Source organism: Cavia porcellus, unplaced genomic scaffold (genome assembly GCF_034190915.1).
Source record: "Cavia porcellus strain 051 isolate PalLab524CR breed Dunkin Hartley unplaced genomic scaffold, mCavPor4.1 scaffold_15, whole genome shotgun sequence".
Taxonomy (NCBI): Eukaryota; Metazoa; Chordata; class Mammalia; order Rodentia; family Caviidae; genus Cavia; species Cavia porcellus.
This window is the reverse complement of record NW_026947498.1, coordinates 54,313,472-54,340,334: the sequence shown is the minus strand read 5'-3', so window position 1 is coordinate 54,340,334 and position 26,863 is coordinate 54,313,472. Positions and strand designations below refer to the sequence as shown.

Below are 26,863 nucleotides of genomic sequence, written 5' to 3'. Positions count from 1 at the left end.
ACGGCAGGGCAGACAGTACTGGAAAACAGCCCGCCTACTCTAAAACACGCAAAACACAAACTATGTTGTAAAGATAATAAAAATACCCGTTGCAGAAAACGCAGTAAAACACAAGAAACTGTAGAAAATTAACACCATGCTCCATACTCTCTTCTGTAGGGCTGAATGCAATAATCACTTATATGGGTTTCTGAGGTCCTTGCCCACCCCCACCCCACCAACCCCGGTGCAACGCACCTTCACTGGACATAGTCCCCACCGCGGGCAGCCATGGCACCTGGGACCTCGCTGAGGATCGCCTTGTAGGCACCCTGTGCACTGATTGTGTGAACGACCTCTCTACAGTAACAGCACTCTCAGCAATGGAGAAGTAGAGAAGGCAAATGAGATGACAAAGTTGGAATGGGCTTCTTATAATAGGACAAAGTGGCAGCACTTTGTTGATAGGGGAGAAAAGTTGACAATATTGTAAAGCACGTTGGTTGCCTACTGCGTTAGTGTAGTTGCTGAGGTGATGGACTGCTAGCACTTATTCTTGAAATCACTGTAGCCAGGTCAGTAAGTTTTATTGCTTCCTGTAGATACTAAAGTTTCTTTCACTGTCATAGCTACATTGTTTAATTTATTCTGCCAGAGACAATATTAAGAATCTAGAATACTTTCTTTTAATGTTTACAGGTGGGTTCAGATAATTTTCTTGGCAATTTTGGTCGCATTGCTTTGCTCTGTTCTAATAATTTTAATTGAAAGGTATGTAGGCTTTTTGTGACCTGTACATATTCCATAATAGAAGAAAAGTTACAAGAAGAAGTAGTTCAGCTTGATTGATGATAGAAAAGTTAGAATGAGGATTATTACTTCAAATGAATTGATCATAATATAGACAAGCTCACTTTTTATGTTAATAAAATATATTTTTTCCAAATACATATGTCAAAAACTTTAAGGTTACTGTACTCTTTTCTCAGGGGTTGAAAATGATACTTTTAAGTCTTGGGTTTGTGTGGAGATACCCTACCTAATCTTTTGGTTCTCTTGACTGTGATCATCAGACAGTTTCAGCCTCACTTGGGAATTTAGAAATGAAATTCCTCAGGCCTTTCCCAGGTGTACCTTTTCAGAAATTCGGGGGGGTGGGGCAGCAGTTTGTTTTTTTATCAAACCTTTTGGGTGATTGGGATGTACCATAATGTTTGAGAACTACTGTCTTAGGTCTTCAATATCAGCATCCATTCCTCTGTCCTTGGGAAGTTAGTTGATAGTGAAAAAAATGAATTGTTGGTGGTTGGTGGGTGCCTTGAAAGAGTTGTAAGTATATACCTAGAGAGGGACTTAATGAACTTTTTTTTTTTTTTTTTTTTGGTGTTGGGAATTGAACTTAAGACCTCACGCTTGCCACGCAAGTACTTATGCCACTGAGCTAAAGCCCCAGCATGAATTTTCCTCTTTACAGCATTTTGTTGTCTTCTAGAATGTTTACTCTTATTCTGAAGGAAAAAGTTTGAACAAGAAGTGTAGAGCACTGATTCTTATGGAAGTGGTTTACTAGCAATGTGTATCAAAAACAAAAGTGATAACTATACAAAATAAGATCTTTTATCAAACTGACGAATATTATTGCTAACAAATTTTATTTCTATTACATCTTATTATAAATCACACTGATACTCCAGGCTGTCTCCAGCAGAGCAGGGGGTTTAGCAGAACTTAAGAGTTACTCATCAGACTGGGAATGTGAAAGGGTTCCTTATCCTGACTGTACACTATACCCATGTAGGAAATTTATGAAATCTGCCTGTACTGGGGTTCTACTACCACAAGTAGTAGATTGATGAAATCAATGGATTTCATCCATTGATGAAAGAAGTAGCAGTTTGTCCAGGTAGCATTATTATTATTGTTGTTGTTGTTGGTACCAGAGATTGAACTCACAACCTCATGCTTGCCAGACAGGTACATATAGGTAACATTATTTTTATAAGCTAGTGAGTTATTTTGAATATGCAACCAAGATAAAAGCATCTGTCTAACATAGCAGAAAGGGATGTTAGAAACATTAAAAATGCATACTGAATAATCTTCAAGATCATTTTTAAACTCTGAGATTACTATAATTCCAAGTTATTATTTTCAGAGGGTACTTACTTATGAACTATTACTTACATAAGTGATTTTGGAAAAAGTTTCATATGCTGTATCTTCTAATATGCACTACATTTCCTGAGTATCAGGCTTTTGATTTAATATTTAGCATACAGTAGTAATTGTTCTCCTCCCGTTGATTCAAAACTTTAATGTGAGTGCTGTACATTACTGGAAACTTCAAAGAGTGAATGATCAGTGTCTTTTGGTTTGAAGTCCATGGTTGGAGGATGATTCTTTAGCAATTTTAGACTTGACTCCAGTAGTCACCATAGACTTGTTTGCATTATTTCACATTGCCCCATTCTCCCTTATTTTGAAACAGACACTATTTTGCTCTCCCTACCAACCCTGGAGAACAATTCTACATGTTTTGCACTCTTGCTGCTTGGCTGATTAACAAAGCAGGACGTCCCTTTGAGCAGCCTCAAGAGTATGATGATCCTAATGCAACAATATCTAACATATTATCAGAGCTTCGGTCATTTGTAAGTACAATCACTTTTTTCTACATGTTCTCAACGTATAAATTTTAATATTGGCAATTCAATAACAAATGATAGCCTTTTAGATGACTCTTTGTGTGTCTGTGTATACATGCGTGTGTGTATCTCTGAATTTGTTTGCTGATAAAATGCCACTTCTGAAATACTTTCTATAGGCCAAAGTATTAATACTTTTCTTAATTTTGGTAAGCCTCAGAGGTGAATTTATGGGTAACTAATATGGTAGTTAGTTCTTTTTTTTAAAAGAATGGTAAAGACTGATGTTGATACATTTTGTATTTTGAAAGAGAACTTTGACTTAATAGACCATGATAGCAGTTGTACTTTTCATTCTGACTTTTCCTAGAGAAAAGTAATAAGATGTATTAGTAATTTTTGATAAGTGATTCACTGTGTCCCTCACATAGTTGTTTAAATGATACAAGGGGGCCTGGGGATTTAGCTCAGTGGCATAAGCGCCTGCCTGGTAAGCATGAAGTCGTAAGTTCGATCCCCAGTATAAATAAATAAATAAATGATACAAAGGGTGATCGAATGAACATTACATTTTAAAAATTTACTATAATTAAAGGCATATTGCTATTAATCCCCTCAAAATATTCCCTCTTTCTTCATTCTTGCCACTTTGTGAAATAGTTCTCAAAGTCTTTCATGTCTTTACGAAGTGTGTTAAAAAATACAGCGAATGCTGCTGCCAAGAGCCATCAGCAATCTTGTAAGACCTTTCCTGTGTGTCCTCATCCTCCTGATTCATAGTATCTGGCACTCTGTGACTTCTGGATCTTCCCAAATAAAAGGTAAACATTTTGAATCGGTTCAAGACAGCAGTGCAGCCACAGCAGTGCAACTAAAGATGCTGATGAAAGAGGACCTCAGAAACTGCTTGGGATGAATCTGGTTGAAGTGGAGTTTGGCGGGGAGTAGTTTGAAGGGGACTGCTGACAGTTGTCTTTTACTGAAATAAATTTTTTAATAGTAAGCATTCACTGTAGTTTTTAATCATACCTCATATGTTACTGAGCTAATGGTTTTTATTGATTTTTTTATCCCAACATCTGGTGCTATGATAGAACTAGCTTTTAATTTGGTACTTTTAACAATGAAATGCCTTTATTCTGGTTTTTTAATGTGTCGATGGATTAAAAAGACTTAGATGAATTCCTAAGAATGTAATTAAAGCTATTTTAAGTTATCTGAAAAAGGCATGCATTCATCAGTTCTTTGCTTTAAATATTTTGATGCTTAGAGGATAACTATTTTGTTCGTCTTTTGTTTTTCAGGGGAGAACTGCAGATTTTCCCCCTTCAAAATTAAAGTCAGGTTATGGAGAGCATGTATGCTATGTTCTTGATTGTTTAGCTGAAGAGGCATTAAAATATATTGGTTTCACCTGGAAAAGGTAACTGTTACCTACCCTGACAATAGTGATCACATTTGTATCGCATTTTTCTTGCAGGTACAGAGCTGTTCAATTAAAATGGTAAAAATTGGCTGTTCTAAGCTGAAAATGCCACAGGTGATTAAGAAAAGTTAATAGAGACATCATTGGAATAACTGTCTTCAAAAGCAGTTGTGAAATAATGTTAGATACTCCTTTGCCCCTTCTTTTGCAAAAATCACAACTATTAAAGGTTCAATGAGAGTATGTATCATTATCAAATTTAGGAAAACATTCTTAAAGTCTCTCTGCATATATTTATATACACAAGCATGGTTCATTGATGGAGGTAACTGATAGTTCCAGATTTAAGAAAATTAACATAGAATTTTAAGGGATTTCTCTTTTTTCTTAGTGACGACATAATACTGAAGAAGCCAGGTGATATGGTTCATTAGTTGTTTCTCTAACTTTATAAAGTTCTTTATGATTATATGTATTTGTCCTATGGAATTAAAAGCTTTATTTATGTCTGGTTTTCTTGCTACAAACCCTGCAGTTGTAGGTAGTAGACCACATATTTCATCATACATGATCAAATGCCATAAATTTAGAGCATATAAATGAGCAAATAATATAAACTTCCCATTTATATACATATAGTTAGAAAATATATGAATTCCATCATTTAAAAATTAGTATTTTTGATAGGTTAGAATGTGGAAGACACTGTGAGTAAAATGGTCAAGCAGTAATTTTTGAATTAGAAATAACTTATGTAGAAAGTGCTGTGTGATATTACCTGATGATATTTTAATATCTATTCAGCTATATCATCTCACCTACTTCCTTTTAATAAGCAATTGTAAAAACTTCGAATTAGGTTATTAGGTTGAACCATAGGAAGATATTGGTGTTCATCTATTTTTAAACTAAAACATGGCAACTTCATTTGTGTAGCCCAAGCATTTCCATTTAGAGCAACGTAAGAATGACTAATGATCTATGGTACTTCTTTATTAGATTTCAAGAAAAGGTGAGTTATGAGATGTGCTGCTCTGTTGATCATTTTTTTCAAATAGCTAAATATATATAGCCTAATACATTCTGACTTCCCCAGGAGTTAGTAGTGTTTCAACCACTCTTTCAGTTGCGCTTTGTTTGTTTCTCGCCACATCTTACTCCTCCAAACATTTTTTTTTCTTTTGTGGTACAGAGAATGAACTCACAACCTCACGCTTGCCAGTAAGCTATATTTTCAACCCAGCACATGTTATTCCTGATCTATCCATTGTGACTTGGATAATTTATTAGAACTATATACGTGGGGAAGAATAAAGGAAGAAAGTCAACAAGCAAATACATTAGCAGAAATTTGACAATATCTCAGTTATATAATTACATAGAAGTTATATACTTATCTAATTATACATAATAATTTTTATATCTAAATGTAACAAACATCCTAGAAGAACATTGCTCTTGAGGTATTATCTAATTTTAATTAGTGAAAACTTAGAAAATTTATTTTTTAAGAAGATTGGTTCACAGGGCTTTTGTTCCTTAACAGTGTGTTAATTTTGACAACATATTTAAGGTATGGATTTTCAAAATAAGTTGCCATAAATAAACCCAAATGCATTTGGGTGTTTTTAGTATGAGAAATATGTGGCATTGATCTTTATGGAGAAATGATTATTCAGTAATTAATGTTGGACCACTAATTAGTTCTTGGAAATAAGAATAAAACTCATTTTGTATATAAAAATAAACATCAGAATGAGCAAAGATGTAAAAGTGAAAATAAAACTATAGAAGACCAGATGGGTGCAGGGAGTGTGGTGTGAAGGAAAGATATATAATATGTATGATGTTAAATCAAAGATCTGCACAAGAACAAGTTGCCAAGTCTATCTAATAAAAATCATAGTAGTCTCAATTGCCAAGATTATAAATAATTAAACTATGGAGGATATTTTTACTATAGGTCAAGCAAAGTATTAATTTTCTTAATTTATGAGAAGCCAAAGGATAAAACATTGAATTTATAGAAATGGGGCACCGTTCTTCACTATTGTTGGGAATTAACTTAAGGAAACATTTTAGAAGCCAATTTTGACATTATGTAGCAAAACAGTAACATGTGCAAAGTTGTTGATCCAGCCATTCCATTTGTATAAATGTATTCTAAATGATACACATAAAGATAAATGCACAAAGACAATCCTGGCAATGTTGTTTAGCAAAAAACTGGAAGCAGACTCAATGTTTAGCATAGACTCCCGGTTTAAGCAGGGTACTGCTGTGGAAAGGAGTATAGTGCAGGTGGGTAAAAACATGAGAAAGATGTCTGTTTATTTAAATGTGTTATATTTATAAGTGAGGAAGGTAGGTTGGATGACACTGTGATGGTATCTCATTTTCATAAATGTATTTTTTAGATTTGGAGATAAACATTTTTACTCTTTTACACAGCAAGTTTCTGAAAGGATAAATGAAACATTTAACTGCGATTATAGAAGGAAAGCAAAAAAGACTGGATCCTATTCTTTCCATTGTCCTTTTGTATGACTTTTTTTGAGCTCTCATATTAAGTCTAATTATTTTAGACCATCATACCCAGTGGAAGAAGTAGAAGAAGAAACTGTTCCAGAAGATGATGCAGAATTAACATTAAATAAACTGGATGAAGAATTTGTGGTATGTGTGTTGCTGAACTTTCTGTTCATTTTCACCTTTGAGTTCTCTCCTTTAATTCTTTCTCATATTTCCATTTTCTGGAATTTATTTTATTTAATTGTTTCTAGAGGAGTAAAGCTTTTAAGCACCATGCCAAGTAGCAGTGGTTTTTAGATCTTTGGTTAAGTTCCTGTTCCTGTTCTGTAGTGAGTTTTAACAGAAGTTCTTAAACTGTAGAAGGACATATGTATCAGTAATGATATAAGTAAATATTTTATCACAGCCTCTTGGGATCTTGAATAGTTTTTAACTAACAAAGAATTTATTTATTTATTTTTTAAGAGCAGAAATATTTATTGAGAGAAAGAAAGCTGCTATCTGAGGAACAGAAGGGGTCCCGAGTGGGTTGCCAAAGATCCTGTAGTTTCTAGGGATTTTTATAGAATAAAACCATGCGGTGAGGCGGGTCTAAAGTGAGGAAAACTGGCAGCTCGCAAGGCGGATGGGCATGAGGTGGGACAGAACTGTGGCCAACCAATAAGATTAATTGTTCAGGTAAAATTGACCAAATCGGGACAAATGGGGAAGCGAGTCACATAGCAAGCAAGCATTCTTTATAAATCAGTGGCTCTATAGAGGGTTGAGATGGTGACTATTGGCTTCTCAAGGTGATCCAGATTTAATCCCTAAGGATTATACTTGAGGATGTGTTTGCATTTGTTTTGCCCTCTGTCCCAAGCTCTGGCCCATAGCAAAAGGTGTGTGTCTCCTCCAAGGTTACCAGACATCTGGTCCTCTGTGCCAGCTTTTTTGAGGGCCTGGCCCTGTCTGACTGCCTATAATATTTCTAACTATCTCAGCTGCCTGTAACATTCCCCTTCTGAAGAAATATCCCAAACTGCCGTGAGGGAAAAATGGGTGATGACCGATTTAGCTTTTTCAGGCTGAAAGGGGGCGTAGTTGTTGATTGGCAGTCAGAGATATTCTCCAGAGCGTCTATCTAAAGGGCCTGGATAGACACCAGGCAGTTTCATCTTGGTGGCTGTACAGCTTTAAGTCAGTGAAACATGCTTCTGGACCATCATTGTTCTAGGCGGAGTAGATTTGCAGGTTTGTTGATACTTTTGATACTCCTGCCTTGTAACCGTGTGAATCCTAATGTACATCTTCCTATCCATCCAGGGGCTGGCCAGGGCCACAAATTGGTCCCACAAGACCAGTGAGTGCCACTGGGGGCTTCCCATCTAATCTCAGGGTGATTGAACCAGTGTGTTGCAAACCAGTTATTAGCTGTAAACATGGTTCAAGGGTGTCCATCCCAAGTACTTAGTGGGGTCAGGCCAGTGAGAATAGGAGTGATTCCTCTGTTCCCAACATAAGGGGGCCTTTCTACTGAGATGTCCTATAGTGGGGGCTAACCATAGATACTCATCCCATATTTGAAAATAGCCATCTTTATGTCTGTGGTTGTTGGCACTCACAATAGGACCCTTTCGTTTGTTTAATAAGGGCCTCACTAGTGCTTGTAGAGAGGCTTCAGTGGCCTTGTTAGAAAAGGTTCAATTGTGTCCTGGATCATTAAGACTATAATTTATAGCCACTCTTACTTTATAATGGTGGGCTAAGCTTTGAGTTATTGAACTTTCTCGTATCTCATTAATATAGTCCTGTAATTTATTCCAATAATCACCCTGAAGTGGGGATACCCACCAGGGAAGTCCTGATGTCCTGGACAAGGGAAGTACAGCAGGAAGTTTGTTTGATTGTAATGATTCTGCATCTTCCTGCGCCTGCCTTAGAAAGGAACTGTGTCTTCCTTTAAGTGGGGAAGGGAATAGTAGAAGGGCTAACAGTAGCATCACTTATCTGAAGACTTTGTTTTTTTCTTGAATTGGAATCTTAAGTCTTCTATGGGTGCAGGAGTGTGTAGATGCTTGAATTGGAATCTTAAGTCTTCTATGGGTGCAGGAGTGTGTAGATGGTTGTTCACCTCCAGTTACAAAGAATTTAGAACAGAAGGATAGAATTTAGGATTAATACATTCCACCTCATAAAAATACTATTCATGTCTAAGGAATTCCTTTATGCTTTTCAAATTAGAATGAAATTTTTAAAATGCTTTTAAATAGCCAACAGTATTTAAGTTGTTTAGCAGAATTTAAGTTGTTTATCTTCTATGTCTAACATTTCATCCATGAAGCTAAATAATGACCTGTCTACAACAGATTCATCAAGTAGTTAGGTTGATAAAGAATCTTCTTTTTCAAGATATTCTTTCTCAGAAATAGATTTATAATTCTTTCTCAGAACTAGAAATAAATTTATATTTTTTCTCAGAACTAGTAATAGATTGTAATGTTGTAGAAAATATACTTGTATACAGAATAGTAAAAAAAAAAACAGCTTTCATATTTTGCTGTCATAAACCAATTAAAGTTTTTTGTGATTTTTCTAAATCAACAGATTGTAAATATACTCTGTTTCAGCTTAAAGTTAATATATGCACAAAGGCGTTAATCACTGGATTAATTCTAATATCAAATGATAAAAAACATTCATTAAACTGTATCCAAATAGAATATTATATAACCATTAAAAGTATACAAAGACACATTACTGGCATGAGTGATGATTTATACTATGTGATGACTGAGAAAAAGATAAATTTTATGTCACCCCAAAAGTATAAAACATGTAAAAGAATTCAGTATGTTAAATTAGTTTTAAGTGGGTAAAATATGGATAATTCCTCTCAATAGTTCTTCAGAATTTTAACATCCATGTAAGTATTTGTTGTGTGTGTGTGTGTGCTGGGAACTGAACCCAGGTTTTCTAGGCAAGTGGTCTACCACCAAGCTGTATCCCCAGCCCTCTAACATGTGTTTTATCAGCAATATAAACAACAAAGATGACTGTGCTACTAGCAGAAGGAAAGCAACCACTGTAAAATTAGCCCATTTAAAAAATAATGTTTTAAAGTAATAAACCTTAAAAGTCAAGAGAAAATGTATCTGTCCATTCTGCATGTGTTTCAGGAGCATGGTCACACACCTGGCCTAAGGCCCTGGTGATGCAGCAAGTACACTAACTCTAAGGCCTGAAGGACCTTTGCGTGATCAGGGAACTGAGAGGGAGGGTGTCTTAAGGGAAACTCTGTACTCTCTGAGGGAGAAACCATTTCTAGTTTAGCTCATTGTTATGTCTCCAAGTTATTGTGTAGGGTCTAGTGTATAGCAGATTTTCATTAGTTAACCATAAAACCAGTCGGCACCTTGCTGTTTAAAACTTACAGCTAATTGTTTTCCTAAGAATTCTTTAAAAGCATTATTAGATGAATAATTTTAGAGAAACAAATTAGAAGCAGCCTCTTCACACTTCTTTTTTCACCAACCATGAGGTAACTATCATAAGAACACAGTAAAGACCTTTCTTGGAGTTACATTTCCTTGGGTCATGTCTCTTGGCTTTTTTTCTTTCCTCTCTTCCTTATTATATTATTCTGCAAGCTCATCTTTTATATCTCTCATCCTTTTTGAGAAGGAAGCTGGTTCAGTACTGAAAGGTTTTTAATATTAATCCTGTTGCCAGAGTTAGGTGGCTGAAAGATGGTGAAAGTCATTTCTGATAGTCAAAATTCTGCTGTAATCGTTTAGAAACTAGAAACTTTAATTTTTATATTGACCAAAATAAGATAGGACACATTGATAATTTTTTTTGAAAGTACTGGTCACAGAATATTCTCACTTGCTATAAGTAATCATATCCATAGTAATTAGGTAGTAAGAGAATTGATAAGGCGCAGATTAGTCGAAGAAATGGTAGGAAATTGTTGTGTCTTCTGAAATCCTGAGATTAGAGAAACTTTTAAAATAAATTAGAATTCTAAGCCAGGTTATAGTTGAAGTTCCTTTAAATAATCTCTTAATATTCAGTGAGTTAAATCTTTTTTGTATGTATTGCTCTGGGTTCTCCAGAGAAATAGAACCAAGAGAGGATGCATACACGCACATCTTTATAGAGATAATTGTGAAGAATTGACTCCTGTGGTTATGGAGGCTGAATAATCTCAAGATCTGCGCTTAGCAAGGTACTAACCCAAGAGACCTGGTAGTATAGTACCAGTTAGAATCTGAAAAACAGAAATAGGAGAGCCACGCTGATGTTGTAAATTCAATTTGAGCCTAAAAGAGAAGACTTATGTCTTAGTTCAAAGATAAGCAGAAATGTAAATTATCTCATAGCCTTTTGTTCTAATCTTTACCTTCAATAGATTGGAGGAGTCCTGTCCATATGCAGAAGGACAGTAGTCTACTACAGAAATCTATCATCCACAAGTACCCTCAGACACATCCTGCATAATATTTATCTAAATATCTAGGTATTCCATGCCCAAATTGACACAGAGTTAGTGATCACATACCCACCCATTTCAGTTTGGCACCCGTACACCTCTTCTTAAATCATACTTGATTTTTCAAGTAATGACAATAGTAAAGTCATAACTCTACCTAATTTGATATAGTTATCCTGCATACAACAGATAATGTGCTATCCTCCAAAAGAGGTGGCAAAGACCTTGAATGATATTCTTCTTGACATCTTATAACTTAAATACCATGCTATAAAATAAAATACTTAAACATGACATAATTATATTTGAAAACTATATTAAATAATATTAAGTATTATGGAATAATCATATTCAGTACTTCTCATTTTGCATGATAAACTAACATGCTTAAAAATTAATTATGGGGGCCAAGGGTTTAGCCCAGCGGCGTAAGTGCCTGCTTGGCAAGCACAAGGTCTTGAGTTCAATCCCTGGAACAACAACAAAAAAAAAAAATTGTGACAATTATATTAAATATGTAATGTGACATAACATTAAATATGGTAATCATAAGTACATCTCGTTTTGCATGATAAAGCCATGAAAGAAGAAAACCAAAGTGTTTACATACAAATATATTCATAACAAAATAAAATGAGGAAATAAGAGTGGCAGTGCAACTCTTATTTATAAATAACTCCCTTCTTTCACTATCCATTCCATATTGTCTTTGCCTTTAGCAGGCACCACAGCTCATTGTGCTTCTGTTGGCTGGGGAGACCCAAAGCCTCTTTCCTGAAAGGTAAAGGGTTTGGATCTGAAGTAGTCCTACGTAGGCTGAGTTGTTATAGTTTCCCATTGACCTAATCACAGGGAATGGAAATACCAAGAAACGTTGTACAGTACTACAAGTGAACATGCTTAACAACAAACACTCATTTGTTGGTTGTTTTTTTGCCTGATCTTATGACTAGAGGACCAAACTTTATGCAATATTCTTAATAAATATTTTACCTACCTTGCCAATTATTACCACAAAAGCATTTGAAGAAAAAGGAAAGTTCATGTTTGCATCTACATGCTTGTAGGAATTACTCAGCCTCCATATTTACTATATATTAGGCAGATGATTTCTTCTCAAAGGATCATTTCTTATCCAAACCCCCGCTGCACATTCAGTTGGTCTAATATCAGGGCCAGCATGGAATCCATCTGAACTCCCTTTTAAATAGATTTAAAGGCCAAAGACCATAAACTAAGTAGTATTGGTAACCATTATTTTACCATAATTGTTTACCATATTTTACCGTAACCAGTATTTTACCATATTAAGTTTGAGCATGAAAGACCTATAAAGAGTATGCATCAATGTGATTAGTCCCTGGAGCAAATGGGTCCTTTGTGTCCGGTAGTCTTGTCCATTTCAGTCATGTTACTCAAAATTTCCATAAATGATTTCCACTGTCTGTTTCAGATGTGCAACTGGGAGCTGTTTTCTCCTATTTTTATCTTTATCCACAGTTAGGCATTATGGCTCCTTTCCTTCACTTCCCTTCTTTCTTCAGTGACCCCCCCCCAAAAAAAAGTCCTTAAATGACACCATCAAAACTTGAAAGAACAAATGAACTACTGTTAATGACTCTATTTATGCATTTGTTTATTTGACTTTTGAGTACATTTTGTTGAATTAGTCTTTACATCAAGTTTAGTATAGCTTCATATATTATGTATGTGAAAGCTCGAAATATATCTTTTATACTTTCATAATTTCAATTTTTTTAATTTTCCTAAGGAAGAGGAGACAGACAATGAAGAAAACTTTATTGATCTGAACATTTTAAAGGCACAGACGTATCACTTGGTAAGTTTCATTGGCTACACACAGGACCGACAATATAGCCAAATGGAAATTTAAAGGAATAAAAGGCATTGTTAGATTCTATTTTATGTATTATTTGAAAAATAGCTCTGAAAATTGTTTTCTTTTGTTGAAAATGTTGTGATTATAACAATTAAAAAATCCAGAGGGGGAGAAGCAGCCTCTTGTCTATAGCATTAAAATCAACACAATGCTTCTCATTCAAACCGAAAATAATTAATTTGCATGATAGCATTTTTTATTACAGAAAAACATAAATTATTCTATTTCAAGTTGTTTTCCATTAAAATAGGCCAGAATTGAATGATTTTGATTATAAAATAATACTTAAATTGTAATTCTTCTAAATAAAATGGATTATACTGACTGATGCAAAGTAGGAAGTCAGACATTATTTTAATACAGTTTTTTCCATGTTTTAAAATTATGAAATCCAATTGATAAAACAGTATTCCGAATGAGATACTTCAAATGTGTTGGATTCTTGAATTTTTGTATCATTTTTCAATAAAATATATACCTATGTGCCCTCAAAACCACATATGTAATGTATTATTTGTCCTTTGCTTAACTTTTTGGTCTGAATTCTCAAGTTTGAATCTAGTTTTGGTTTCCTATCATCAAGACTTCTTTGACCACCCTCCCCTAGGCTTATCATTTTATTTATTCACTGGCTTAGTACTAGTAATTTTCATTACCATTATTGGGAAGTGTGTGTGTGTGTGTGTGTGTGTGTGTGTGTGTCTGTCTATCTGTCTATTGTCCAGCTTGAAATACACCATAACATTGTGGCTGACTTGCCCCATGTATGACTTGGTTTTATTATTACTAAAATTCTTCTATTGAGCCAATATCTAAATTTCTTGTGCCTCATCTTCTTCATCTATAAAATGAAATGAAAATGTCACCCTTAAGATTTTTGAAGATTAAAAGAAATAATACATGTAAAGCATTATAACGGTATCTGTCACATACAAAGTGTTCAGTACATATTAGCAGAAAACTAATACCTTTCCCATGTTCCCCTATCCAATCAGATTTGTAAACTTCAAAATGGAGACCGCTATCTCTTCATGTTTCTCGTAATACAAAATGCAGGATGTTGAATAAATACTTCTTGAATGAGGATATTTTTATTCATTAAAAATTACATCAGAATAATAATGTTAACATTTAAATTAAACAAGTAAACTCCAATTAAAACAATTTAACATTTGGAAATAATTTGGAGATAATTTTTGTAGTTTTTAAATTGCTTTAAAATATTTCTGATTTTGTGAGGTAATTGAGTAGATGTTAATTGCTTTTCTATAAATAAACAGTAAAATTTATAACCTTGAGTCAGTTTAATGTTTTATTTTATGTATTTTAATTGTTTACAGAGAGTCTTGCTATTTACTCCAGATGGCCTAGAACTCACTATGTAGCCCAGATTGGCCTCAAACTAATAACCGTGATCCTGTGTCAGCTTCTTTTAGAACTGGGATTACAGGTGTGCTTCACCACACTGGGCAGTTTAATCTTCTAAAAAACTAATAGATTATAGTACATAAATTTGAAATGTTTTTCTAAACTTCAAATCTGTTGTTTGTTTCTTTACCTCATAACAGGAATTCGTCAAGGTAGATATACGGCTTGATTTCCACCTTGAGTGAGATACAACTTAGTGTTGGTACCTATGTAATATATGTGTTAAAGTATGAGAAAAAAAAACTAGCAATGTAGCCACAGTTTTCTCAGAAAGAAACTGTTATTTTGTATTTAAATCTATTGACTACATAGAAATCTATGAAGCCTTTGGATTTCTCCAGGACAAAACAGTTTGAGTTTTGGAAAGAATCATAGTAACTTAATTGGTTTTTACGTTTCTCCCTGTTTCTGTTGGTCCTGATTTTAATTTGTCATCTCAAGTTGTTTGAGTAAGGGTTTTCCTCCTACATGTGCCTTTATCTTAAGTATTAAATACTGTGGACAAAAATTATACAGTATAGTGGTCCACCCTTTATTGTTAAGATTTTGTGTGGTTACATCTTCACAAGAAGAAGAAATTTGAACACCAGATGTTTGTGAATGGTCAACCATGAAGTACTAACGAAAGAGAAAAGCCTTTCATATTTTAAAAAATCTGGCAGGCTTACAGTATTGCCCACGAAAGCCATCTGCCCAAGACATCTGTGTCTGACTCCAGCTTGTGATGACTCATGCTACTTTTTCCTCAAGACAGAACTGTTCTATAGGTTGGTAACCTAGACTTAAGAGGTACTGTTTTATGCAGCAGTGGAACTGCAGATCAGAAGTTATACCACTTTGGTGAAGTTAAATATGAAATGTATTACTAGCATGAGAATGATAATTACTGTCCAGGAAACTAATATAATTGTATAAGTGACTATGCAATCCTAGCAATGTATGGATTGCATAAAACATTCCTTCTCTTTGGCTTTTTAAACAAAAGATACTTCTACATTTACTCAGTAACTACCCTTTCACTGAGATTTACTTTGACAAATTCTGGCATTATATTAATTATTGATCTGTTTATTGTCCATCTCAACCACTAGAATGTGATATCCAAACCAGAAGCTTTTTCCCTGCCTTTTTTTTCTCCTGTGCCTGGTGTATAGAAGCTTTCCAGTAATCAATAATATTTTTTGTTTTGTTTTATTTTTTGAAACAGTCTCACTGTGTAGGTCAGGTTGGCCTTGAATTCACTAGCCCAGGCAGGCCTCAGACTCAGCAGTCCTACCTCAGCCTCCTGTGTTAGGAGTGTTAGGATTATAGGAGTGTTAGGATTATAGGTATATGCCAGCTAATCAATAATATTTGAGAGTATAATCATTTGTATTTGCAATCTGAGAGTCAAAGTATAGTTTAATCTTCACAGAGAAAAGAACTTTACAATGCTTCCTCTTCCATGTATCACATAGGATATGAAGAGACAGGTCTATATACATTCCTTCCTTTCATTAAAGTGAAGTTTAGACCCTGGAAATTGTGTTTTTTAGTATCCCGATATTCTGAGAATTGCAGATATACAAGCATTTTTTCTGAGATGAGGTGAAATAAAGGTACAGAAAGTGCAAACAAAAGAAGTGTCACAGGTTATGCTCTCTGGAAGCAGAGGTGACAGATTTTGGGTTGAAGATATTTACTAGCAATAGATGCCTATGAAAGAAAGTGAGTAAAAGCAGCTTGGCACAAAGGGGGAAATCTAGCTCTGATGCAGGCCTGCCAAAAAGACTTAGCCAGCCAGTCTTGCAAGAGGCTCTGAGCAAATGTTTGCTGCTTGGCTCAGGCTCTGGAGGTAGGCTCTGCTGGGAAGAGCACATTTATAGGTGAAGTGGCTCTTTGCAGGTGAGACAAACGGAGGGAGCTGACTGCAGGAGGCTGTCTGCTGGCCGTGTTCCCTGCATCTGGGCAGCAAATCTTTCCTTCACAGAGGACCTGGCGACCCATTCTCTTTAATACCACAATGCACCTGAAACCCGTTACTGTGAATTTGAAGATTTTATACAGAGATGCTGTTTACCCATTGACTAAACTTTTAAATGACTACCTAAGGAGATTATGACAGAAGAGTAATGTTTCAGAGCACTGAAAAAAGAGAAGGCACTTCCTGTCAAAGAGAGTGCTTACAGTGATGAAATTGGTTTGTTTGGGAAGAAGATGCATTTCAGAACATTTATTTATCCAGAGATTTTAAAAATGTACTCTCTGCCATTCTTATTGCGTGATTTTCCCTGTAATTTCTCTATTTAAATTATGATTTTGCCAAAAATAAAACTTTTTAGCAAGCAACTACAATTAATGATGGAATGTGTCATCTTCCAAAATGTCATCTGTGGCTATTTGAACTTTGAGGTAGTCTCTTTTAGGAGGAATGAATGCTAGGCTGCAAAGGTAGTCCACAAAGTTCCGTGTTCTCTGTGTCTTTCTAATATTTGAATATCTGAGTATCTTAAAAGTCTGGAATTTTCAAAGTTACCCTTAGAGTAGGGGGAGAGCACTAGCGCTGATTAAAGATCCTAATAGGTTAGGGCTATAGTATAATGTTTGGAGCTGAGCAGAATGGAAGCAAAGGAGGCTGTGGTGGCAGTGCATTAGCCAGGTGTGCTGGTCATTTCTGTTTCTTTGTGAAGTGTGTCAATTGGGAAAAGTGCCCACACATTCGTGGTGGCTATACTGTATTATGAGTGGTTTTTGCAGCTCCCTCTCCATTGTGAAACTCAACAGAATCAGAGCAACTGTGTTGTGGCAGCATAATGCAGATGTGTCATTCTCTTCCACTGAAAAAAAGATGAGAGGGAGCTGTATGCTCTCTGAATTCTATTTTTAAATGCCCATCACTTCGTTCCTAAACATTTTTTCAAACATGCCATAGATACTATTCTTCCTTGAGATGCTAAATTTGAGGTTTTAGAAACCAAATCCTGAGCTATACAGCATAAAACCAAGTGTCTCAAAAGGCTTAAACACAATTGGTTTTTTAATTACTGAGCAAAAACTCATTGTACCAAGATTGAGAGACTCTTTAGCTTAAAAAGCAGAAACTGAAAGAAAGTAATAAGTGAACTTAGAATGAAAGCATCATTTCAGTTTTAGAATGTCATTTAGATGTGTCTACACTCTGGTCACCAAATAAGGGAAGTAGGGGGAACTTCTTTCATAAATACCTTAAACACTAAGTTTTCTGCACTTTAAATATAATTTACACCTTCTTTCTGCACGAAAATGTGCTTTCTGAGTCATAAAATCTAGAAAAAACTGTTTCACAACATAGTTTGCTCCATAGATTACCACTGGCTCTGACTCTTGCTTGAGGAAAGTGCTTTTCCTTCTCTTTCCCTGGAGTACTTGCCCAGTAGACCAGAGGCCTGGGTTCTGAGAGGAGTCTAGGTTCCCAGGAGGAATTACTAAAGTGCCTCACATTTGAGTGTGACAGGACACATTATAACTGAGCAAATGCCTTTATTTCTCTGTAACTAATCTGCACCACCTCCATCAATTTTATATCTGCAGTTGAATAGGAAATGTGGGCAGGAAAAATTACTGCAGTCATACCGGGTCTAAGAGACAGTGCCACTTGATCTTTAGTGTAGCTTTTGAATCCACATTTGCAATAAAAGATAACTTATTTCCATCTTGGTTTCACTGGATTTAGCAAGGAATAGGAAGCAAGGGCTTTGAAGGACTCTTAAGACCTTCAAGATAGGCACTACAACCTCAGTTAAATCCTAGCTGAGTGTCACAGGCACATGATCACAATAAGTTAATTAGCCTCTCTGTGACTCTACTTTCTTATCTATAACATGGGGGTACAATTCTTCCCAGGCTCATTCTAAGGTTAATATATTCTAACCTGTGAGACATCACCTGCTGTAGTGCTGTTATATAGAGTATACACTTTATGCATTCTTTATTTTGTATAATTTTCACCTTTCCTAGAGAATGGAATTCATTACAAACATTCTTATGTGTATAGAAAGAAGCCTTAATCCCTCAATATTGAAAGTTCTTTGATTGCCACCAGTATTTTTGAGTAAGAAGCTTACACAGGATGCAGGTTATCAAGAAGCTTGCATTTCCATGTAAATTAGGAGGCCTGGTGATGTCATAGTTTTATTTTCATAATCTATCCCAGGGATTATTACTGAAGGACCATTAGACAAATTTTCTGTCATACAAGATTTCTTCTGTAGAAATGACTGAGTGAAATATGAAAAGTAATAAATCTATGTACATTATGAAATGGTTTTTTTCACGTTATCATTTGAGAAGTGACATTCTGCAAAACAATAGGTTATAGTTCCTGAATCAACAGTAATAGAAGATTTTTGGTTAGTTTGATTTTGAGAATCAAACTCAGGACCTTGTACTTGTCTGGTAGGCAACAGCAGATATTTATTACATAATTAAGTGTATTAGATCGATACCCAGAATGTGTACATATCTTCAGTCCTCTCTAACCCACATTCTTTGACTCTTTCTGCCTCTCATAGCCCCTCATTGCCACCCACCCTGGCAGTGTTAGGGCTTTTAGTCTCATTTTCATCCAGCACAGGTAGGTAATCACCGTGCCCTCTGTATGCTGCCTTTGAAGTGTATGTAATACTCATCCCTTTGGCTGCCTTTCAAGGTCAGATTCTTTGATTGCTATCTTAACAGTAATGCTCTAGACGTGCATAGGTCTTTCATCCTTCAGAGCCCACCTCCACCCTTTTCCAAATACTATTTTAGCTTACTCCTCCCTCTGATTTACTAACACAGGACTTTCATCAGCTTATTCTGAATTCAGTAACTTTTGAGGTTTTTTAGTGCTTTGAGATTCATTTGCATAGATTAAAAAACAAAAAGTTTGGTCAGGTTTTTTCCAGATCCTTAGTAATTTGAAAACTGTCCAACTTGGTTTTCTTCCAACAAACCCTGTAATTCCTTTTAGAGCCCCCTCATAGGCTTCCAAACATCCTGTGAGCACATCTCCTGTCACATTCTTCTCTTTTCTTTACCTTTTATCTAAAACACCATCTCACTGTCTCTCTGGCTGTTAAATGTTCAAAAGTTCAACTTTAATTCTGCCTTCTCAGTGGGAACCTTCCCTTATCACACCAGTCCTGTTTAATTCTACAGACCAGAAATTTACTACCCCAAAATATATATGAAACATGAGTGGATGCTTTTGCATGAAGATTTTGTTTTAGTCATTCTTAGACTAGAGCTGTATGTGGCGTGTCATGGGCACTGAATAAATATGTATGGGATGAATAAATGAAGCCATTGTACTTGCCTCTTCTCTGGCTTGGAGGGGAAAAAAACGATCAATTTCCTTGACCTAGATTTAAGATTTCTCGTGATATATTTAACTCTCTTTCACTCTCCAAAACTCACCTTTTTAAGCCCCAAGTGTCTCGTCTTGTGATTTTCGTAAGCTACATTCATTCTGATTTCAATATTTTGGCTTATGCTATTTTCCTCATTATAAACATTGACTTGTCTGTTTTTTGCCTTTCTATAGATACATTTATGAAACTGAATTTAATCATATTATTGCATTAAAACATGCTTCTTTCTGTTATTCAAACTATTTACCATTTGTACAGCTAGTTTTTGAAAGTTAAACTTGTTTTATCTAATTGAAAACATTTATTCTTTTTAAAAGTGATAAATGTTCCTTTTTAAAAAAAAAAACACAAAAAAGAGTACAAGGAAAAATGTAAGAATGTCTCCAAATCTGAGAATTGTGATATAAACTTTGTATCCCTTCATTGGTAACTATTTTGAGATTGTATAAAGTGCTAAGTACTGGAAACTAGTACTGTTCCTGTTAACTCACCTCGAAAACTTCCTAATGTTGTATACTATTAATACAAGGTTTTCTAAGTCTGACAAAGAGTGATACTGACATAGAAATAGATTCATAAATAAGTTGAGACCATGAAATAATTAAAATATGTGGAGATAGTAATATATGAAGAGTGCTAATCAGTGAGGAAAACTGAACTCTTCAATTAAATGGTGGTGATATGAAGGCTGGTAAAAAATCTGGGGCTCCTTCGTCATATATTATGCCTAAATAAATTCCATATAGATCAATATTTTTTAAAAAATAGACACAAGATAGTAAAACCATGAGTAACAAGTGTTACATTCGTGGATAGAATTATGTGTAGAAATGCATGACAAAACTAAAAACATAAAAATGCTAATAAATTTATATTCTGTATGACAGATGAAGGAATGAGAGCATATATATAGCAGTGTGCTTTGGAGCTGGTGCTCTAGAGTCATGCTGTCCAGAGCTGTGACTTTCTTATGATATGAGATTGGACAATTTAGCTATCTGTCCTGTAGCTGAAGTTTTAAGACTGCCTGATTCATAGTGTTATTACTGGCACTTAACCTTTGTGTGAAACAATCTAATGCCATTTTTGGTGTATACCTAATAGTGATAACAACTACTAAAATATATTGGTTATTTAGTATATACCATATATCATGCAAATCTTTCTAATATATCATCTCATAAGCCTTATGGAAACCTTTCTAATACAGAAGGTTCTATTATTGCCCTCATTATATAGATAGAGACCCTGAAATTTAGAAAGTTTTAGTAACTTGGCCAATAGCTAGGAAATGGTAGAGGTGGAATTTGGCAGATTTAAGAGTCACCTTTTTAACATATATATATATATATATATATATATATATATATATATATATGTTAAAACTCACAAGCCAACTTAACTCTCTTCATTAAGTCTTGGGGTTACTTAATCTTCATATTTAATAATACTTTCAAGTTCATCTTAGGAAGTCTATGACTTAAACATTTCAAAAGAACTTGGGTACTGCTATAGATATGAGATTGCCATATAAATTTATATACACATCTATTATATCTAAGTAACTTACATTTATATGTACATTTTATATACACACACATACAGAATGTACTCTTCCTTTACATATGTAATCATCCTCAGTATTACCTGCTGGAACAAGATTCTGAGCATAATTTTAAAACATTGTATGTTTGATCCTTGAATTGACTTTGATGGCTGACTCACTATTTGAACCCAAGGTTACTTTCTGGGATTGGTTGGAATATTATCTCCAGTTCTTCCTTTGACAGTCTTAGAATCAGTTCTTATCAGTTTATTATGTAAGACCAAATTTTATTCCTGTTAACTCACCTCAAAAACTTCCTAACGTTGTAAACTCTTTGCAGGAAGGTATTAAATCCCTTTATCTTTCCAAGCCAAGCACGGTACCTGGATTCTTACCTTGAATATTGTAGAAGCTTAACAAATAGCTTATTGGTTAAATTAATTAATTAAAAATGAACCTACTAGATATGTCTTACTGAGCTTCAGCAGCAGTAACTGAAAAGTCCAATTTCCCAAAAGCCATGCTTAATCTTAGTTAATGTTGTTTTGTAGAGAAAATTTGTCAGGATGATATAAAAATTTAATTAAGTGGAAATAGCAGTTTATTTCTCTTTTCCTAATAACCCCACATAAAATGCCATTTATTAAATGGATAAACAATTCTGGCTTTCTCAAAGTACCATAACCAAAGCATAATACTGAGTTTTTAAATGATTTGTATTTCATATATAGAGCTTTCTTAGTTAATGTTTCCAGTTAATAGGCATTAAGAAATTTTGAGTGAGGAACAAAATTATGAAATCGATGTGCAAGCCTGAAAGTAGAGACTGCCGAGTTGGAATAAGTTAATACTCTTCTATGAATCCTAACGCCACTTTGCCCTTTCTTCATTTAGTAACTAGGCCATTTTCACCAATATTTTAAATATGGCCTATGATTCAATGAAACTTTTTGAGTTCCTACATTAAATCATTTTAGAGCATGGGAAATAGGAGTTAGCAAATCATTGCTAAATCATTACCAAATAATATGCTGGTAAGGGTAAATGCAACTTAACTGAAAAGCCCAACATAAAAACAAGTAGCTTATGCACTGAGCTGTCATAATGTAGCATTTGAGCTTTTTGTACCCTACTAACTCAAATCCTGGGTCGTATCACACAGGGCAACTGCAAACACATTTTCCCTTGTGCAAAATGAGAGACTCATGCTTTTGCCTGTGTAAAAACTGAGTACACCAACAATTGAACAGTCCTGCCTCTAGGCCTAATGTCTTATGTGTAAATGGAGCCCTTTGGGCCTTGTTCCCTGCTGTTGAAGTGTAATTTCTTGTAAGAGGAGGAAACAAGAAATGGAAATAAGGGGTAGATCAGATATCACTAGCTCTGGTACTTAATAGTACTTAGTTTCAACTCATCTAAATTGTGGCTCCAAAAACCAAACTTATTTTTAAATCAGTATCCAAGACATCTACATTGTGTTAAGAACCACACAAAACTTCTGTTGAGAGGGCAGACTGGTTTAACCCTGGCTCTGTGAGATTGGGACGGGGACAGCCCATGTCCTGATAGGAGCAAGCTGGTGCACATCCATATATGGCCCAATTTTCAAGGTTCATATGTTTACATATATGCATATATTATTGGCAGTGGATGAAGCCTATCACTACCCGCTGTAGTCTTCCCTGCTTGACGCAGAAACTGAACCACTTGTAATTGGGCCTTCTGTCGGTACCAGGTGTGCCAGTGAGCATGTACATGGCCTGACTCTTCAATTATAGATGCCAGTGTGGATGCGTATGAAGCAGAACCTTTCCCATTGTTTTAGGTTCCAATAGAGAAACCCAGTGCTTCCTTTCCTACCATCACACGTGTTTTCATGTCCACTTCATGAATGTTATAATGTCCTCCCCAGCTACATTGCTCTTGTGTTGTTCTGGATTCACCTTGTATAGAAGTGCACAGCTTTCTGTGAAGTACTCAAGACAATTCAGTGTTTCTATATTTAAATGAGTGCTTTAATGCCTAAAATAGACACTTGAACTTTTTTCATTTATATTTTCCACACTTTGGCATAAATTAGTGGTTTCCCTCCTTTATACTTCAATATTTTTCCTAAATGGAATGTCATTTTAAAAACTCAGATCACATAAAGTATAAAACATGTTAATTTTATCTATCCTCAAGTACTATGGTTAGAAATAGATGGTCACTTGAATTTCTGAACAAAAGACAATATATATGCTCCCTTAGATGGGTCTTTAAGGCCTGCTAATATGAGCTAGAACATAGGGAAGTCCTGGTGTCACTGCTGCCCCAGAATCTCAGTCTGGGGTGAATTCAGTTGCTAAAAAGCTCGATCTCCCACCAAAAACACAAATCCCAACATATGTTTAATCTAGTTTTAATTCTCTAACATATGTTAGGCTGAGTTGGAAAGATTAACCTAATTCATTTAAGAAACATTTTAATGATTTTAATGTTTAAATTTGCATTGAGAAATACACACTGAAGTTTACATGGCCTTTTATTTTTTTAATTTTGTATTATGCAATATTTCAAACATAATTAGAAGAGGATAATGACTACTTACACATTATTGGCTGGTATCAGTAGTTATTAATATTTTGTCAGTTATGTTTTATTCAAAGTCTTGCCTCTTTTCCCCATAGTATTTTAAATTTCCAACATCATGTCAATCCATCTGTAATTAATTATTCAGCACTTAATTCTACCTTATAAGGCCTTTTTTACCATACCCTTCATTACATGTCATACCTTAAAATTAATAATTTCCTAATATCTAATACTCCCCATCTTTCCCTTTCCTTGATTGTCTCAGAAATATTTTTTTACAAAATATTCAAATTAAAATTCATGTAAGGCTCATGCATTGTATTTGGCTGTTTATGTCGCTTGGGTTTCTTTTTCTCTATATAAATATTTATATATTTTTCTTTAGATTTGCTTATAGCTCATCAAGGGGATTTCAAGGGAAAAATTGCTATCAAAATGAATGCTTTAGGCCTTGTGTTTAAATCATTAACTTGTACATTCTCTACATTTTTGGATCCATACATGTTTACATATTTAATGCTGAAAATGAAAGGCTGGGAGAAATAGGGGGAAGAAGATACTCTGTTTGTGACTTAAAAACAATCATGAAGTGATTTCATTACTCAAGGGCAGAAACAAAAATAGACATTTTGCCCCCATCCTATTTGAGTTCAAGTATGTCGATATTAAATTACTTTTTAAAGCTATATTGCAATGTGGCCTAACCAAAATATCACTTTATAAATACAAAATTTGTACATAATGAAGCATTTGCTTCTGAGGTTTTATCTTGTCTTTCAAATTTTGAACTTCTTATTTCTGTATAATAAATTTGAATTGAACAGTACTTTCTTATGAAAATGGAGATTTATATTTTTCTGCTGTTAGTGATTAACGTGTCTAAATGGGATATCCATTTCATAGTATTTCCTTTAAATTCAGTCTCATAACTGAGAAGCATTTTCTTTTGTAAAATAGTTAAACCAAATATCTGTTTCTTTTTTAATGTTTATTTTACTCTTCTAACATGTAAGCGCATTATTTTCTTTCAACATGGGTAGGAGAACAGAAAGAATTTATACTACCACCACAGTTTTAACACTACCATCCTCAATGTAAATTGTGCAGTGCTGCTAAAATGCTTCAAGATTTTGCCGTTTCTTTTTATAAACTCTCAGTCTTGTGATATCTTTCCTTTCTTAGGACATGAACAATTCTGCCAAACAAGAAGATATTTTGGAATCTACAACAGATGCTGCGGAATGGAGTCTAGAAGTTGAACGTGTACTACCACAACTAAAAGTCACGATTAGGACTGACAATAAGGTATCAAAGAGGAAACACATTTTGTTTAAAAAAAAATTTAGAAGGCAGTTTTAGTGTGGGAGTACTCCAAATTACACAAATTGAAGAATGGCAGTGGTAAGCTTCAGTTTCCAGTGTTTTGTCTGGAATAGAGATGTTTTAAAATTGTTGAGTGAATAAATAATGTATTACAGTCCAAAACGTACAAAATAGCTCTTTCAAAGAAGGATTTGGAACACATCATGTTTACTATGATTGGAGGATATTTTCTCACTATGTTTAATGTATTTTCTTGCAAATCATACTTTGTTGAGATGAATAGGAATCCTATGACTATACCAATTGATTGGAGTTTAGAACTCTGGTAAATAGTAAAATCAAAGGCAACAAGTTGCCTTAGGTAATCTATTTAGCACATATGACTAAAGGTTGTATGTGAAGAAGACAATAAGAAGCCATATGCAGTAAGATTTAGGATTAAGCCAAATAAGCTAGCCTTTATATCAAATTTCTGCTTCCACTTTCACTTATAATTGTATAAATAATGACTTCAAGACAAGCAAATAGGTGACTAGACAATGCTGTTCTCATTAGTAGAATAATAACCCCTACAAAGATTTTCAAAACTGAAAATAAAGATTCTCATCCTTAGAGGATGGATATTAATCCTGGAATTATGGAAACAATATTCTGGAGAAGTTCATCACTCTGAAAAATGTGTTCTCTCTGACCCCAAAGGAGAAGACTTGTACTGATTAGTATTTTTAGACTGTCTTGAAAGCTAGTTCATTCTTAGCATATATTCCATGGCATATAAGACGTAGCCTATACCGAACAGTCTGAGATGAGGAGAAGGAAGAGGAGCAAAGAGTTCTTACTAGACTGTGAACAGCCATGCCACAAATTGTATCCAAGATGAGTGGACAAATCCTGCAGCCTGTTTACCGTTTATCTACCTGATCATTATGGACACAGCCATTATTTAGCTGTACTTGAGATTTATTCCTTTTTAAATCTCATATGTAAATACATATTAGTAAGAATTCGCTAGTTAGACCTCTGCTAGATGTTTCAATTTATTTAAAAAAGTGATTTACTTTGCCAAAAATATAATTCCTAACTCTTTACCTTTGTCAGAGCAAGTTCTGCTCATAAATTTAAAATCATTTGCTATTGTGATTCTTGTTAGAATAACATATTAAAATAATTCCTCAGTTGGGAACTCTCAAATACAGTTTAATCGCAGAAGGAAGCAAGTGCAATTCGTTTACTAGACACTAAATAACCTGTTAAAATCAGGCATCTCATTTAGAGTCTAGTAGGGATTTTTTTATTTCTGTTTTAACAGTTATTCATTTCTACATAATAGAGTAATTTAAGAAAGCATATACATGTAATTGAAAGCATATACTGCACTGTTTTTACAAAACTAAATATAAATCAGATTTTCTAAGAGACCTATATTGCAATAATTGAGATTCTGAGTTTATGGAGAGTCATGTTCTGATTTGGGGAAGAATTAACTAACGGAAAGTAGGACTCGTTCTCATGCCAGGCCATCAGCTTTAATCTTGTGAGGATATACTCTGCCAAAGGATTTACACAATCAAGTTTATGGGCAGTATTCCAGAGTACCAGAAAATGTTCTTTCTTTCAGTACTTTTTAGAGCATAATGATATCATTTTGAATTTAGATTTTTATGGTA

The 26,863-nt window shown here is 34.6% G+C and overlaps 1 protein-coding gene across 2 annotated transcripts in view; it reads left to right on the top strand.

Moving 5' to 3' along the window:
- Positions 1-26,863, top strand: part of Ift57 (intraflagellar transport 57) — a 68,548-nt gene that overhangs the window by 545 nt on the left and 41,140 nt on the right. For both annotated transcript variants that reach the window (XM_063224904.1, XM_003469255.5), the window contains exons 2-6: positions 2,468-2,630; positions 3,929-4,047; positions 6,636-6,726; positions 12,828-12,896; positions 25,056-25,178. In XM_063224904.1, the coding sequence (XP_063080974.1) occupies positions 2,468-2,630; positions 3,929-4,047; positions 6,636-6,726; positions 12,828-12,896; positions 25,056-25,178 (565 nt within the window). The remainder of the gene's footprint in view (positions 1-2,467; positions 2,631-3,928; positions 4,048-6,635; positions 6,727-12,827; positions 12,897-25,055; positions 25,179-26,863) is intronic.